Raw genomic sequence first — 17,523 nt, 5'->3', positions numbered from 1 at the left:
TGTAATCCTCAGCCTCCCAGAGTGCTGGGATTACAGACATGAGCCACCATTCCCGGCCCTAAAAAACAACTTTTAAATCACAGTTTTTAAACATAAAATTTCTGAACTACAGTATGTCTGAATGATAAGCTTATAAGGGATGTATATGTTCCTCTTTTTACTTTTTTGAGTTTTCTCCAAATTCTTCAATGAACATATGTATAAAGAAAACCATTATTAAAACATACAGGCCAGGCTAAGTGGCTCACGCCTGTAATCCCAGCACTCTGGGAGGCTGAGGTGGAGGATCATTTGAGCCTAGGAATTCAAGACCAGCCTGGGCAAAAGGGCGAAACCCTGTGTCTACAAAAAATACAAAAAACACAAGCATGGCGACATTTGCCTGTAGTCCCAGCTACTCAGGAGACTGAGGTGGGAGGATCACCTCAGACTAAGAGGTTGAAGCTGCACAGACCCATGATCCCGCCACTGCACTCTAGCCTGGGCAACAGAGTGAGACCCTGTCTTTTAAAAAACAAACATATGGGCCAGGCACAGTGGCTCATATCTGTAATCCCAGCACTTTGGGAGGCCGAGGTGGGTGGATCATGAGGTGAGGAGTTTGAGACCAGACCAATATGGTGAAACCCTCTCTATACCAAAAATAAAAAAAAAAAAAAAAAAAAAAGCTGGGTGTGGTGGCTGCACACCTGTAGTCCCAGCTACTCGGGAGGCTTAGGCAGAAGAATCACTTGAACCCAGAGGTAGAGGTTGCAGTGACCCAAGATTGCATCACTGCACTCCAGCCTGGGCAACAGAGCAAGACTCCATCTAACACACACACACACACACACACACACAAAAAAAAACCCAACACAAACATACATATAAACACATGGACACATATTTCTTTAAGAGGAAGACTATCTAGATATACCCTTAACATTCACAGATTTGGCAACTGCTGTTTTAACTATTCAACTATTTGAAAAGCCTGAATGACCCTGAAATGTACCTCAGTTTAGTATTTTGCAGCAGCATGAGTGTGAATTTCACCTCAGAGCTCACATGTGGAAGTGAATCATATGGCCTGTAAAGAGTCTATTAGCAGCCAGGCACGGTGGCTCACGCCTGTCATCCCAGCACTTTGGGAGGCTGAGGGAGGCAGATCACTCGAGGTCAGGGGTCCGAGACCAGCCTGGCAAACATGGTGAACCCCATTCTCAGTTAAGTACAAAAATTAGCTGGGCATGGTGGCTTGTGCCTGCAATCCCAGCTACTCGGGAGACTGAGGCAGGAGAATTGCTTGAACCTGGGAAGTGGAGGTTGCAATGAGCCGAGATTGTGCCACTGCACTCCAGCCTGGGTGACAGACCAAGACTCCATCTCAAAAAAAAAATGAGTCTACTAGCTATCCAGTGTTCACACTGGATCTGAGGAAGCTGCTTAATGTTTCATTTGTATTTTATTCCATTTCCTAAAAAGGAAAAATATATATTTATATAAATATTAAAATATAGAAGTATATATGCTTATATATATTATACATTGATATATATATATGCACCACTTTCTGAAACTCTTAAGATTCTCAAAGATTTCAGGGCATATATTTCACAACTGTCAGTCTTCCACATGATATAAACTGTTAAAACAGCATCTCTATGGAAAGTGAGAAATAAAGCTGGTTTGTTGAAGTTATTAGGTCAACTTTATATACTATATAAATTTAATTTAGCAAAGCAGTAGTTTGGAAGTGTACATTAAGTTAATATGCATTTTTTACTTTCCCCCAAATAGGTATTATAAAGGTGACACACATCGGTTAAAACAAATGAAAAAAATAATTCATAGTTCCATTTCCCTCCTGAATCCCACTTCCCTGAGATAATCACTGTGAACAGCAGAGTGTACGCTGTTTAAGAATTTTAACACTCATATAAATGTTTTTTATCTCACACAAATGGAATTATTCCACACACATATTTCCATGGACAGTTTTTTACTACACAATATTTTGTAGCTATGTTTCTATGGCACAGTTACTGGTCAACTTTATCTTTCTTAATTGCCACATAATGCAATTTATTAAACCACTACCCTACTGGTGGACATTTAAATTGTTTGATTTTTTTCAATAACAAAGTGTTTAAAATCTTTTACACATATTATTGTCCACCCTTGTAAGTGAAATTAGTATGTCTAAGGAAATGCCTATTAAAAATGGTGATGACTACCCTCCAAAAACAACCATGCCAATTTATACTTATAACACCAACATGAGTGTCCTCTTCCACTGATATCCATCTTTATCCTTTTCACCAATCTTGTTTTACTTAAATTTTCTTGAATATAAGTGAGGATTAACACTTTTTAGATGTTATAATGATCATTTATATCTTACTCATGTGCTGTGCCCAAGTCACCTTTTTCATATATGTCCAAATGTTTGTCTCAAGTTTATCATCTCTTTTCCACTTTGTTTATGGTCTTTTACCATTGCTCAATTAAATTTATGAAACATTTCCCATTATAGGTTCTGGCTTAGAAAGCTCTTCCCTATGACAAGATCATAAAGACGTTTTCCTATAGTGTCCTGTGGTTTTATGTTTCATATTTAAATATTGAAACCTCAAATTAATCAGGGAAAGGATATGAGGCAGGGAGGAAATTAATGTTTTCCCAAATTAATTTTAATTTACACTAACACCATTTATTGCCTAATTTCTTATTCGTCCCACTGGTTTGACATTCTTTCGCATATTGTAAATTTCCATAAATATTTTACATTAGCACCTGCTCTAGATTAGTAGTTCTAGGACATTTCCTATCTCATTGCTATGTTTCTACCTTACTTTCATTTTAGAAACTTCTTTAGCTCTTCTTGAGAATTTCTGCTTACAGAGGAATTTTTGAATAAATTAGAATAAATGTAGGGAGTAATTTGGGAGAAAATGGAACATTTCTACCATATTGGGTCTTCCCATCCAAGAATATGATGTGGCTCTTTTTATTCAGGCTTTATCTGTCCTTTTATAATGTTTTATTAAGGTACTGCATATTCCTTATTAAATTTATTAAGTACTTTTGAGTTTTTATTGCTACTGTGAATAGATTATTTTGCTATGTACAGAAAGCCAGCTGGCTTTTTACCTAAACTTTTTAGCTCCATGTTTAGAACATATTTATCAAAGTATTACTTGTGTTTGATTTTTTAAAAATTGAGAGCTTCTAGAAAAGCAGGTGTCCTCCTGCCTAGTCTCACTCTCCATGGCAATAGTTGTTAATATTTCTTGTAATTTTCCAACTGATTTTCCTGAAATGTTCTAGATATATAATCAATCTGCCTGCAAATGTTAATAATTTGGTCATTCTTCTTCTATAATTTATTCTTATTTCTTTTCCTAGTTTATTGCCTTGTTCCTCCAGAAGATGTCTGAGCAGTATTTCAGTAGGCCTCCTGGCTTATTCCTGGCCTTAATGGAAAATCATCAGTGCTTCACCATTAACTATGATGATCACTGATAGCTTTTAATGAATAATTGTCATCAAGTTAACATTTCTTTTTTTTTTCTTCTTCTTTTTTTTTTTTCTGAGACAGAGTCTCGTTCTGTTGCCCAGGCTGGAGTGCAGTGGCGCAGTCTCAGCTCACTGCAAGCTCCGCCTCCTGGGTTCATGCCATTCTCCTGCCTCAGCCTCCCGAGTAGGTGGGACTATAGATGCCTGCCACCACGCCTGGCTAATTTTTTTTTTGGTATATTTAGTAGAGACGGGGTTTCACCGTGTTAGCCAGGATGGTCTCGATCTCCTGACCTCGTGATCCGCCCACCTCGGCCTCCCAAGTGCTGGGATTACAGGCTTGAGCCACCGCACCCGGCCAAGTTAACATTTCTATTCCTAATAAAAGTTTTTTCTTCTCTTTGTTTTTGAGACAGAGTCTCACTGTGTTGTCCAGGCTGGAGTGCAGTGGCGCAATCTCGGCTCACTGCAACCTCTGCCTCCCCTGTTCAAGCCATTATTCTGCCTTGGCCTCCCGAGGAGCTGGGACTACAGGCACATGCCACCGTACCTGGCTAATTTTTATATAAGTAGAGATGGGGTTTCTCCATGTTGGCCAGGGCTGGTCTCGAACTCCTAGCCTCAAGTCATCTGCCCGTCTTGGCCTCCCAAAGTGCTGGGACTACATTGCACCCACCCCTTTCTCCTTTTAATCAGAATAGATTTGGGATTTTATCAGTATCTATTTGAACTTTTTTTTTTTTTTTTTTTTCTAAACACGGTCTCACTCTCTCACCCAGGCCTAGAGTACAGGAGCAGTGCAGGCTCAATGCAGCCTCCAACTCCTGGGCTCAAGTGATCCTCCTTGCCTAAGCCTCCCAAGAAGCTGGGATTATAGGCATATACCACCATGCCCAGTTAATTTTTCTTATTATTTTATTTATTTAATTTTATTTATTTATTTTGAGACGGAGTCTCGCTCTGTCACCAGGCTGGAGTGCAGTTGCACGATCTCAGCTCACTGCAACCTCTGACTCCCTGGTTCAAGCTATTCTCCTGGGTCAGCCTCCCGAGTAGCTGGGATTACAGGTACTCGCCACCATGCCCAGCTAATTTTTGTATTTTTAGTAGAGACGGGGTTTCACCATGTTGGCCAGGATGGTCTCGATCTGACCTCATGATCCACCCGCCTTGGCCTCCCAAAGTGCTGGGATTACAGGCGTGAGCCACCACGCCCGGCCTTCTTTTTCTTTGTACAGACAGGGTCTCACTGTGTTGCCCAGGCTGGTCTCAAACTCCTGGGTTCAAGCAATGCTCCCACCTTAGCCTTCCAAAGTGCTGGGATTACAGGCATAAGCCACTGTGCCTAGGCATTTGGCCTATTAGGGCATTTTGTTTTCACCTAATTATATTTATAGTATTAAATCAGTCCTATTTGATCTCTGTATATTATTGTTTTAGTACACTACTGAGTTGTATTTGCTAATACTTTATTTAGGATTCTTCGCTCTATAATATAAGTAAGTGAGATTAAGCTACATTTTCTTTTTCATGGTATCTTTGTCAGGTTTTAGAACTGGGGTTATTTAATGCCTTTTGCAATATGCATATTTTTAGTTAACTTCAAAAGTTATTTAAGATGGGTCTTTCTCACCATCACTTTTCCTTTCTAAAGGAAAACTAAGCTTAACAATTACAAATCCAAAAAGTACACAAGTAGTTCTTGCCAAGTGGACTCAAAGCATGTAGAAGACTTACTAGGTAATCACAAGTCTCCATCTCCAGTAAATAAAGAAAGGTGTATCAGTCAACTGAAGTCCATGACATTCTGGATGTCCAAGAAGAGAAGTGCCCTTAATTGATAAGGGTGGTCAACAAAAACACAATGAGGAGGTACCAGACCCTGTCATCGACTTTTTAAAGCCGACAATAAGCTCTTAAATAAAAATCAAGCCTGGGGATTCAAACAAAAGCCAGCTGAGAATACAGGAAACATGTTTCCAGCCAAACCCTAAACTACTTAGGATGGTCTGGGCCCCCTGAAGCTAATACCAATCACATCAAATTTCAAGGATACTGTGCCAAGAAAAATACTCCGTGGGATGCAAGGCAGATGCCACTTGCCACTTTTCTTGTTTGGGGAAAAATCAGCCATCTATAAGCTGTGTCATGCACTCTCCTCCTGGATGGGCTCAAGAAGTGAGACTCTGCTTGGTATTAAAGTACTCTGGGATAAGTCATAACTGAATTATGAAAGTCAGTAAGAACTACATATAGAACCAACTCAGAATGAGGGAAACAACACGGAAGGAAGGAAGGAAGCAAGGAAAGAAGCCTAAACAAACTAGTGTCTCTGAATCTTCTAGCCAAAGATCATCTGGATTTACTGAGTTTTGTTAAACATCAGAAAGTACTGTTCAGGCTGGGTGCGGTGGCTCACGCCTGTAATCCCAGCACTTTAGGAAACCTAGGAGGGGGGATCACTTGAGGTTAGGCATTTAAGACCAGCCTAGCCAACATGGCAAAACCTCATCTCTACTAAAAATACAAAAATTAGCCAGGCGTAGTGGCATGCGCCTGTAGTCCCAGCTACTCAGGAGGCTGAGCCAGGAGAAACGCTTGAACCTGGGAGGCGGAGGTTGCAGTGAGCCAAGATCGCACCACTGCACTCCAGCCTGGGCGACAGAGCAAGACTCAGTCTCAAAAAAAAAAAAAAAAAAAAAAAGTATTGTTCCGATATATATCCATGTATTTACAGTGAGGAACAGTTTTTAAACTAATGTGATTATTACTGTTCTTATTGAAGAGTTTATAAAATGATACAGTTTGAGGCTAATTCCTTTCTCACTGACTTCCACTGTAAATAACCAGATATTCGGATATTTATGATTAAGTTAGCATGTATTCACATGCCCTAGATATAAAGAGAAAATGTGTGACATTTGACAATATCAAGCATACTGTGATATTTTCTTAATCTCAAATAGGCCAAAAACAGTTTTGGAGACACATACTATAGCCATATATTTTGCAGAGAAGGGGAGTGGGGCTTTTTCTTCTGTATTCCTGTTAAGGAAGACAATCAACACTGGTTGTGTAGGTAAGGAACAAACTAAGAGCATCTACAAAATGTTTCATATACAGAGTTGCTCTGGTTCCTTACTGGAGTGTAGTCTAGTCATACCATGTATCATCTGACAGATTTCTAGAAACAACCTGAGCAACAGTGCTACAAGTGTCTGAGACCTCTGCTGCTTCTAACAAGCCAAATGCCTCACATTACACAGAATGCCAGTAGCACAGAGAAGCCTAGCCCTTCTCCAACAAAAGTTTTATTTCTACTAGGATAATCTGATCCTAGGGTAGTGCTGTCTAATGCAGGTGCCCCCTACTAGCCACATGTGGTTCCTGAGCACACGTGGTTCAAGTGTGATTAAGCAACAGAATTTTACATTTTAATTAATTTAATTTTAATAGCTACATGACTCGTGGTTATCATATTGGACAGTGCAGTTTGTTTTGTAAAAAAAAAAAAAAAAAACAAACCATCATGACAATACTCCCTAAAATAGAGAAAAGAGAATTACTTTTAGTGAACATACAAATCAGAGTAGAAACTGTTAGCTTCAGTGTAGAGTTTCTGATAAAATACAGACTCGGCCCTCTTTCGTCTATCCTAGCTTCTTTATATAACTAGCAAGAACAATTAGTCATTTTAATTGTGACCTGTCTGTACACTTATGGTCTAGGATAAAATTTTAAATAAGGTCTTCTGCCTTGATTACAGTAGCTAGTACTCATCAAGGAAAAAATATGTTCAAATCTCCCTAAATAAATGTGAATTTTAACAGTCTTAAAAGCAGGGCCTCAGGCTTAAGCAGCAGTTATATCATCCATAGATTTCTCAAACTATTAGACAACAGAATACGTAATACCATAATCTATAAAACTCTGCTGAGTATTCTTCTTCCTATAGATGCTAGTGGGATAACCACAGAATAACTTCTGTTTCTCTTGGTCAGAAAAACTTTTGCTACAGACCTTCTATTTTAAAGTCAGTATTAAAAAGAAGAAAAAGGTGAGAAATATTTTATGCTTCACACAGTATCTTATGGCACACATTCTTATTCAATAACATTTTGGGGGGTAGGAAAAGACATTCAAGTTTGACTTTTGTTAAGTTACAACACAGAGTCATTAAAGATATTAACCACATAGCACATATAAATGAAGCTTATCAATCTATTCAATTATTTAAAGAAAAAAAATTTTAGAACATTCAAGTATCTTTACCTCGTAACGAACAAACTGGTCCATTTTCTTGATTCTTAGAGCGCTTACCTCTGAACTGACTTGGAATATCTAATGAAAGGTCTTAAAAGGAGAGATAGGTAAACAGAGCTGTTAAAGGCATATATGTCCATTCAAAATAATTTCACAAACTGATGTATTTCTAGATTTCTCTTGACACTTATTTTTTGAAGGAAACATTAAATTTATTTTAATAAAATATTATATATCCACATGCCACATATATCTTACCTAGGAATGGATCAAACTTTCTAGATTCTGTCCCACATATGAGGCAGTTAACCTCATTTTGGAGAATGCCTCCGAATATAGCCGTGACAACAGTAGATGCTCCATTTCTAAACAAAATCACCACATAGGAAAATATCTTAGTAAGAAGCCATCTCTTTGACATTTAAAAAACTACAAATATTTATTAAAGCCCCTACAGATGACTCCCTTTGAGGGAATATTTAAGTCATTTATTTCTAAGTTAAAAAATAATATAAAAATTTCAAAACCTTACAGACACATACTAAATAAAAGGTTTAAGCTACAACTGGCCTCCCCCAGTGCCCTCATCCAGTCGCACTACTTTCCCCAAGAGTAACTAACACTGGCCATTTGCTGTCATAACACAGCTCACATGCATGACTCTGCACAGGATGACATGACTCCTTCCATTTCCTCCCCAAGTTAGGCCTCAAAAGGATGAAACTGCCTTGTACTGGAATCTTTGCAAGGCCTCTCATATTACAGGGAACTCTCACAATTACTTGACTTCGAACATCCTTGATCTGAGATAGTTTTAGAGTTTTTATACAGACATCTGTCAGATTTGGGGAAAAGGAAGTAAAGGAATTTAATACAGATTTAGTAATTACTGCTGGAAATAAAACTTCACAATTGAAAATGCTGGATATTACTGTCGAAAACATTTTTTAAAAAGCTCACTTAATACTGCAAATTTCCTTGTGGAGATGAAGAATATACTGTTTTGAAAATATACAATTTTCAAAACCACCTGCCCTAATGTTATTTAACCTTTTTATGCCTCTGCTCCATCAGATATAAAACAGGAATACAGAAAGAGTACCCACCACAGAGGCCCAGTGTGTAGATGAGAGAGTTGTGTATGTGAAGTGCTTTTAGAAGAGCACTTACCAAAAATAAAGCACTTAAAGTGTTTGCCACTATTTTATTAGTATGAAGTCAGATTACACCTGCTTCTTGCTTTTATGTTTTTCCCTAAGTGTGTATCTTAAACAGCTACCTCATTCTTCCTGACAGCTCCACGGTGTGTCAGAGTATGGACATACAATGGAAGCAAGAACTACTGATAAAGCGTACCAGTGAGACCAGGAGTAGTAGGCACTTATAATAGCACTTACTACACGCAGGCTCCATTCCAAGCACATTCTTTCCATCTATTCAATCAATTAATCTTCACAACACACCTGTAAGGTAGCTACTGTTAGCCCCATGTTGTAGATGAGGACGCTGAGGTTAAGTTAGTCCAAGGTCATACTGCTGGTCTGGCCTGAATATCTGTTCTAACACAGCTCTTTCAATCGTTTGCTATCATTAATAGTACTACATGAACACTTGTCTATTAGCCTTCGTGCACTTATGGAGTTACTTGAGACAATACATGCTTTTTTTTTTTTTTTTGCTAATAGCAATATAAGATGGTTTCTGTCACTTGAATCAATTACTCCTAAACACTGAAGTATATTTTCTAGACCACTTTAAGTTAAACCTACTGCAATGATGACAAAACCTACTCAAGCAATTCTATTTGAAAAGTTTGATTCCTTTTCTAGGAAAAGCCTTCCTTTACTGACAAAATAAATAGGCTGTAACTTTGTTATTGCTTTTTAAAGTATTGTTTGTAAGACATACTGTCTTAAATTTTTTTTAAAAAGATGGCATTGGGGAAGAGGGAATGGGAGTTGTAGAACCTAGTGGCCATTTCAGGTTTAGGTTTAATATCTGTGTCACTAAAAAAGGACATAGCAAAAAAAACCCTGCTGAAAATGAAGGGACTGTAACTGACCCTTTCATGCTGATGTTCACATACAAGGTTGCCTTTAATTAAAATGGAAACTGCTTCATTAAGAATTACATTTAGACTCAATGTAGTTCTTCCTTGTAATCACTTCCTCTGAGAAATGGATACTAATCAAGATTTTAGCTGCCTGACATGTTTAATATTAAGTTTCATATATACCACGACTTAGTATTAAAAATGAGTTTTATTTATTATAACCGCAACTGTTTAAATACTGAATACTTATTGGATAGGCTCTTATGATTCTAGGGTCCTTTAACTGGCACTAATGATTTCCTATGTGCTATAAAGATCACATCTGCCACTTATTTCTTCCATACCACCATCCTCACCTTCACCTTCAGTAGGGGTGAAGTCAACAAAGACATTGCACAAGAGACCTTTTTCTAGTTGTAGCAAATATTCTTAGATCCTGAAATGGCTTTTCCAATGCACTGAAGGAAATCTGAATTTTTAATATTTGATAATGTTTGGTTTCTGCCCCTAACTCACTAATGAAACTTGCAATTCCTAATCTTTAAAATGTCATGAAAAGGGATAGATTAGTCCTGAAAACTCATGAGGCACTAAAAGAACATTCTATGAGTATTACACAGTGTGATTCCACAGGGTGCCCAGGCATCATGTAAAATCATAAAGACATATACCCTCTCTCACCTCACACAACCTATCCATGATAGAGCCCAGATCAATATCCTTTGTGGATGAATATGCCATGATAAAATACAAAACAGAATTTTTCATTTAATACTTTTTAATTTGGTGCTAGCAGGAAGAACAATTCTCCCAGGTCACAGGTCCTTCCCTTTTCGTATTGGATTCTAATTGGAATCACAGCTACTAGGACCTAGAGGGACAAGCATTTTGAGAAGTATGGCAATTCACATTGGTTGCCCTTTTCTAACAAACACTGCTTGGTTAGCTATAAGCCTGCTTTGCCATTAAAAAGAAGTAGTCCTACTACATCCGATTTATGGACTGCCAGGCAATACTACAACGACACCTATATGTTACTTACTCTTTTCTCTCTGTTTGGGGGAGGGGTTTGTCTTCTTGTAAATCTCTCCCATGTAGCTCAATACTGATGAAACTTTTCAAAACATTTAAACAAAGGAGGCTGCAACTGACCAAAATCCAGGCTAAAATATCAGTAAATCTTCCCTTCTTCAAGCAAAATAAGTGTCCTGATCTCAGTGTATACTTGGGGGCTACTAGTACCTGGGAAAGCAATCCAAAAGCTTTGTTTTATTCATATTGAGAGGCAAGAAAAACTTCTGAGAACTTACAAATGCCTCGATTTCATTAAAGAACAGATAAACTTTAGGAAAGTTCAAGTCCATAATGAAGCTTTAGGAAAGTTCACATTCAAAATGTTTTAGGCTTTTGTTTTTAGTGAATAAATATTATTTTGGTATATGAAAATTTAAGTCTCCTGCCTATCATTCAATATATTTGGAGGAAATCTTCTAAATGCTAAATTGTACAAATATTTTCTATTTTTTCAAGATTTAAAATAATCTATACCAATTAATCACAGTCAGAACTAAATCAGGATGCAAATACAAGATGCCTCTGGTCTGGAAGCAAGAGGCATGTGCTAGTTCACTGGGTCACAAAGTTCAAGGGCACGAAAAATTCCAACAAATGTCCAAGAAACCCCTCTACCTTCCGTCATAAATCTAACACATAGTTAACACCAAAAGAAATGTCTGAGGCCCTCCTAAAAAACAGAAGGCAACTAAATCTTACATGCAACACTTGTTACTTGCAGACAGAGTAGAATTCTCCTGCAGAATTGCCGAGCGGGAAACACCGTTGAAACCGCCCTGGAGTTCCAAGTGTAGGTGGTCCAAAAGGTAGCGCATGAATTCATGGGCGTCCTGCTGTTGATAGCCCCTGAAGCAAACAGAAACAGTCACTTATAAGGCCGGGTGGAGGGCTCTTTGTGCCCAGCCACACCAGCAAGAGGCCAAGGCGTGGGAAAGGACTGCAGCCCCGTGCTCACAAGCACAGCCAGGTTTCCTCACCTTCATGCCCGCAAGCTCCACAGGTGACAGAATTTCTCTTCAAAAATGAATTCTACTGTTTAAAGATAGGTTTGAAAACCAAAAAATATTAGAGCTAACTGGATTTTTAATGATCTCCTCACTTCAGAGGTGAGGAAATTGTGGAGGTGGGGGGGCGGTATGTGACTTCCCCAAAGTCCTACAGCAAGAGAGTAACAGAGATGGGACTACACCTGTGTTTCCTGGTGGACTCTGACTCTTCTTCCTGCCCACATAACCTCTCTAGAAGATGCTCCAGTGTCATAGCTTCACCTCTTACCCTCACTAGAAAACCAGGTGTGAACCACTACTATAAGAAAGGGGAATTTAAAATTATTAATGACTCCTTAGATTGAAAGATACTAATTTTTAAACACTGCCTGAAAAGAAGAAAAACTTTACTGAAAGAGTTAAAGATGTATAACCTTCTCTACCTGCATTCTAACTTCTGACTGAAGACATCTTTTAAATACTTTTTAAAAATGCATTGGCTCATATACAGTTATGCTCTATCCTAAAACTTGAATTTATATAACAACATATTCTTAGGTTACTTCTTACAGTATAGTCAGACAGGAAACTATATGAAATTCTTATATGAATATAGATCAATGACAGTGAACAGGAATGAAGGCAGACACAATGAAACTGGAACAGGTGGAAGGTCTGGGAAGTTACTTGGATGAAATAAAGAAAGCATTGCTATATAAAGTACTTTTATAAAACTAAAATAAAAAAGACTTCTGTCTGCATTTTGCCAGCATGGAAGGTCTCTTTAATTAATCTAAATCATTAAGTTTTTCTGGTGTCGTCTTAAGATTCAAAACTCCCACTACTCTTCCAGGCAACGGTTCCATAAACAAAATTTCTTCCAACCAAAGTTTCTGTCAATATATATTTTCCCCTTTTTCTGGAAATTATAAATTATGAACACAATCTCCCTAATCAATGGAACTTTGGAACTTAAAGTCAGAAGTTACTCTGGCATTTGACTGTAGCTTTTTCTAAACTAGCTGGCAACTAAATATCAATATATATGTTCAAGTATTTCTTCTAAGGCTCATCAATACAAATGTTAAAATTCAGCCAAAAGCATTCAAAGTTGGTAGTTCCTTTGTATATCTAAGGAGGTGCCTTAAACTTATTTACTACAATATCCATTATTTTCATGACTCAAAGGTAAGATTAGTAGTTTAAGTTATAATATCTGAAATTCTGTCACTTACAAAAAAATTTCATTCTCTCCCCAAAATAACCTAATATCTAAGTCATCATTTTCCTAAAATTTATCATGAAAACCAGCACCTTATAGCTATACCAATTTGCATTTTCATCAAGTCAACACAAGCCCATCCCATTTTAAAAAACAACGTGCCTCATGTACATTAATGTATGTGTCCAACCATACCGTGATTTTCTTATATCAAAATGCATTATTTTCTAGTGTTTCCTATACCATTACAAACACATCTTCTTTAAACTACATGAGATCACGGAACACTCAGCTATTCTATAAAGGTAGGTTATGAGTCTATTTCAACTTGTGAAATTTACCAGAGAACACTCCCTGCTGCTCAGACTGGAACTTTTTCTAATTCTTACTAAAGAGACATTTACAATTGTCTTTCTAAACATTTAAATGTATAACTTCATTGACTTATCTGAAAGCCTTAATAAATATTTTATTTAGTATATTAAATTCAACAAATTTCAGTTATCTTTTCAATCATTTCCTAGTTGTACAACTGGGCTTCAGAATTGACTCTGTAGTCAACTTCAGTTTCTCTTGTTTTATAATCATGTTAAAGGAAACAGTCCTCACATTTGGGTGCTGTGTTTATGTTTTGTATACATATTTCAGCAATGTCACCCAAACAGCTGTTTGAGAATTAGTGAGGAAATGCATTTATGAAGAACCAACTAGTGTCCCTGTGACAGACCAGAAGTACAGGAGAAAAGAAAACAGAGGCAAATAACCGTGGCTCCAATTTTTTTTTTTTTTTTAGATGGAGTCTCGCTCTGTCGTCAGGCTGGAGTGCAATGGCGCTATCTTGGCTCACTGCAACCTCTGACGCCCTGGTTCGAGGGATTCTCCTGCCTCACTCAGCTCCCGAGTAGCTGGGATTACAGGCACATGCCACCACACCCAGCTAATTTTTGTATTTTTGGTAGAGACGGGGTTTCACCATGTTGACCAGGATGGTCTCGATCTCCTGACTCGTGATCCGCCTGCCTCAGCCTCCCAAAGTGCTGGGATTACAGGCGTGAGCCACCATACCCAGCCAACTGTGGCTCCAATTTTAACACTGTTCCTTCTCTCATTTGTCACGTCAGACAAAGATTACCCCCTTCTCCTAAATCTGTCATGAGGATGCTGTGAGAAATCACTGGGGGAGACAGCACACTGCAAACATAGAAAGCCTAGAAGGTCTTGAACCATCCACTCTGAACACTGCTGAAGCACAGTGTACAGGAACATGCGGCAACTGTCTCTTCACAAGGTTTTGGCACAATGACTACAAACCAAATTTCCCCAAATCTTAAAGACAAATAAATGTTCCAATAAAAAATGATCAAGCCGGGTGTGGTGGCTCACGCCTGTAATCCCAGCCAGCACTTTGGGAGGCTGAGGCAGACGGATCACCTGAGGTCAGGAGTTTGAGACCAGCCTGGCCAACACGGCAAAACCCCGTCTACCAAAAAATACAAAAATTAGGCCCGGCGCGGTGGCTCACACCTGTAATCCCAGCACTTTCAGAGGTTGAGGAGGGTGGATCACGAGGTCAGGAGATCGACACCATCCTGGCTAACATGGTGAAACCCCGTCTCCACTAAAAATACAAAAAATTAGCCGGGTGTGGTTAGAGGCACCTGTAGTTCCAGCTACCTGGGAGGCTGAGGCAGGAGAATGGTGTGAACCCGGGAGGCGGAGCTTGCAGTGAGCCGAGATCGTGCCACTGCACTCCAGCCTGGGCGACAGAGTGAGACTCCGTCTCAAAAAAAAAAAAAAAAAAAAAAATTAGCTGGGCATGGTGGTGCACACCTGTAATCCCAGCTACTCGGGAGGCTAAGGCAGAAGAGTAACTTGAACCTGGGAGGCGGAGGTTGCATTGTGCCATTGCACTCCAGCCTGGGCAACAGAGCGAGACTGTCTCAAAAAAATCAAATAAAATGTTAGTTTGCACCTGCTTGAGTGTGAAAAAGCAGACGTTCCAAATAATGAAATTAACATCCCAGAATACAGGCACATAAAAGGACTTGTGTTCCCACCACATACTTAACTATGACATGCCTGCACATTACTATTTTCTGTGTCTTGGCAGTGCCAGTATATAATCTGTATATATTGTATGTAGAAAGAGATATACATATGTATAATCTAAAATACCTAAGATATGTTAGAATTTTAGGTTCTGCTCATATTTAAAATATCCTTGACATTAAAAAAAGAATTCTAAAGTTGTTGTTTTGGCCAAAATATCTGCAAAACGAAAATAAGTTAAATGTATTCCTACTCAGCATTTGGCAACAATCATGACTGAGTTTCCTCAAAACAAAACTGACAAAAATAAATTAGTGTTTACAAACACACACACAAATACAATAGCAAAATTTCTGGCTACAATGAAAATGGTTTAAATATAAAATATCAATAGCACAGTATTTTAAAATCTTTTTACAAATATCCCAAAAAGACTTGTTAAATAAAACTTTAATAAAGTATCACACGTGGCCGGGCACGGTGCGTCACAACTGTAATCTCAGCACTTTGGGAGGCCAAGGCGGGTGGATCACGAGGTCAGGAGTTCGAGACCAGCCTGGCCAACATAGTGAAACCCTGTCTCTATTAAAAATACAAAAAAATTAGCCGGTTATGGTGGCACGCACCTGTAGTCCCAGCTACTTGGGAAGCTGAGGCAGGAGAATCACTTGAACCCAGGAAGCAGAGGTTGCAGTGAGCCCAGATCATGCCACTGCACTCCAGTCTGGGCTACAAAGCGAGACTCAAACAAAAAATAAAATTAAAAAAAAAAAAAAGCATCACATGCGAAGATCTATCTTTTGTCTACAAAAATCCTTTACATTGTCTATAAACCTGAGAAGAGCAAGCAAATATAAGAATTATGTGTCAATGATTATTTACCCATCATTTTAAAACATTAATTATAACAAGAACTGATTTAAAAAAATAAAGTTCCATCTTGGGAAGTCAAGGCAAATATATTAAATCAGGCTGTACAGAAAGACCTGATTTGAATCATCAAGAGACTTTCCTGAAGAGTGTTAGCTTTAACCGGGATCCTAGACAAAGAGATAGGGACCACAAGGCAAATCCTGTGGGCAGAAGCACATGACATACAGAGACAGCAAAGCAGCAAGATAGAGCTGTGTTAAGAAAAGCAAGGAGTGACAAATGCTAGCAGAAAAGACAATCAAAATTACAGAAGCACATTTCCTTGAGCCCGGCACTTTCTCTCTTAGATACCTGCACATGTATGTAAAAGACTACTCACTGCAGCACTGTTTAGAAAAGCAAAGACTAGAAACAGTCCATAAAGCCACCGGGAGGGGACTTGGACACAAATTGTGATAAAATGGTCTGAGGAAGCTATTTGTATGCTAATATGAATCATCTCAAAGTAGGGAAAAAAGATGATACATCACCAATTAGGTTAAAAATGACATAAACACACACACACACACCCTTGTTTGTATATGTACACAGAATGTCTGAAAGGATACACAAAACTCTAGTAACTATGGTTGCTTCCAGAAAACAGAATGAATGGCTAGGGAATAGAATAAAACATTCACTGCATATTCTTTTGTTACCTTTTGAATTTTGAACCACATATGTTTTTGCCTATTTAAGAAAATAAACTTTAAAGTATTTTTATGAAAAGCAAAAGGATATAAAGAGCTGAACATACTAAGAAATCATAAGAAGTGTGGTAAGTACATATGTGTATGTTGGAAAAGGTCAAAACTTCAAGAAAATTTTCCCTGCTAGGTAACTGGCTTTTAGTTTCGGTGGGGAAAAAAAGAAAGAATAGGCTTAATGATTTCTCTATCCAAAGCTGCTGATTACATTGAGGGTGTGTGTGTTTTGGGGGTGTGTGTATGTATATATATATTTGTGTATTTAATAGATGAAATTTGTTTCTACTTCTACATGCATGTTTGTATTTCAGAGTCCTCATATTTCATCCCAAAGGATCAAGTTCTCTAGACACTGTCATGTGTTAATCAAGGAAAATGGGCTTTTTAAACCTAAAAAAAATTCCTTTGGGATTATAAATAAACATAAATCAAGATTCATGCACTTACACACAGGCATGTTATAAGAATCTTACCTGCATACCTCATAGGGTAAGAGCTGTAAAAAGCAAGCCCCACCTCCCTGCCTCACACCTGGGCACTGTGCAGTGACCCTGCACTAAAGCTTTATCCATGATATAATCTCAAGATCTAGATCTGACCAAGAGAAAAACTGTTCTTTGATTATATAAAAATGGGGAACAATCTCAATTATTGCAGAACTAAGAGCAAGCCCAGCTAAGAATACAAAAGCATCCTATTCTCATCAGCCATTCAAGAAATTTAAGAGTTTACGTATGATCTGAAATCTTCCCCAGAGAC

The 17,523-nt window shown here is 38.2% G+C and overlaps 1 protein-coding gene and 1 long non-coding RNA gene across 15 annotated transcripts in view; one reads left to right on the top strand and one right to left on the bottom strand.

Moving 5' to 3' along the window:
- USP3 (ubiquitin specific peptidase 3) overlaps positions 1–17,523 on the bottom strand; it is a 92,692-nt gene that overhangs the window by 12,749 nt on the left and 62,420 nt on the right. For all 14 annotated transcript variants that reach the window (XM_054450093.2, XM_054450092.2, XM_054450099.2 and 11 more), the window contains 3 exons: positions 11,588–11,734; positions 8,020–8,126; positions 7,771–7,851 (listed from right to left, as the gene is read on the bottom strand). In XM_054450093.2, coding sequence (XP_054306068.1) covers positions 7,771–7,851; positions 8,020–8,126; positions 11,588–11,734 — 335 coding nt within the window. The remainder of the gene's footprint in view (positions 1–7,770; positions 7,852–8,019; positions 8,127–11,587; positions 11,735–17,523) is intronic.
- The window catches only part of LOC129013637 (uncharacterized), a 51,815-nt gene that overhangs the window by 6,988 nt on the left and 27,304 nt on the right, over positions 1–17,523 (top strand). The window lies entirely within an intron of this gene.

Source organism: Pongo pygmaeus, chromosome 16, assembly GCF_028885625.2.
Source record: "Pongo pygmaeus isolate AG05252 chromosome 16, NHGRI_mPonPyg2-v2.0_pri, whole genome shotgun sequence".
NCBI classification, from domain to species: domain Eukaryota; kingdom Metazoa; phylum Chordata; class Mammalia; order Primates; family Hominidae; genus Pongo; species Pongo pygmaeus.
Note: the sequence above shows the minus strand (reverse complement) of the source record. Positions and strands in the feature narration are given on the sequence as shown.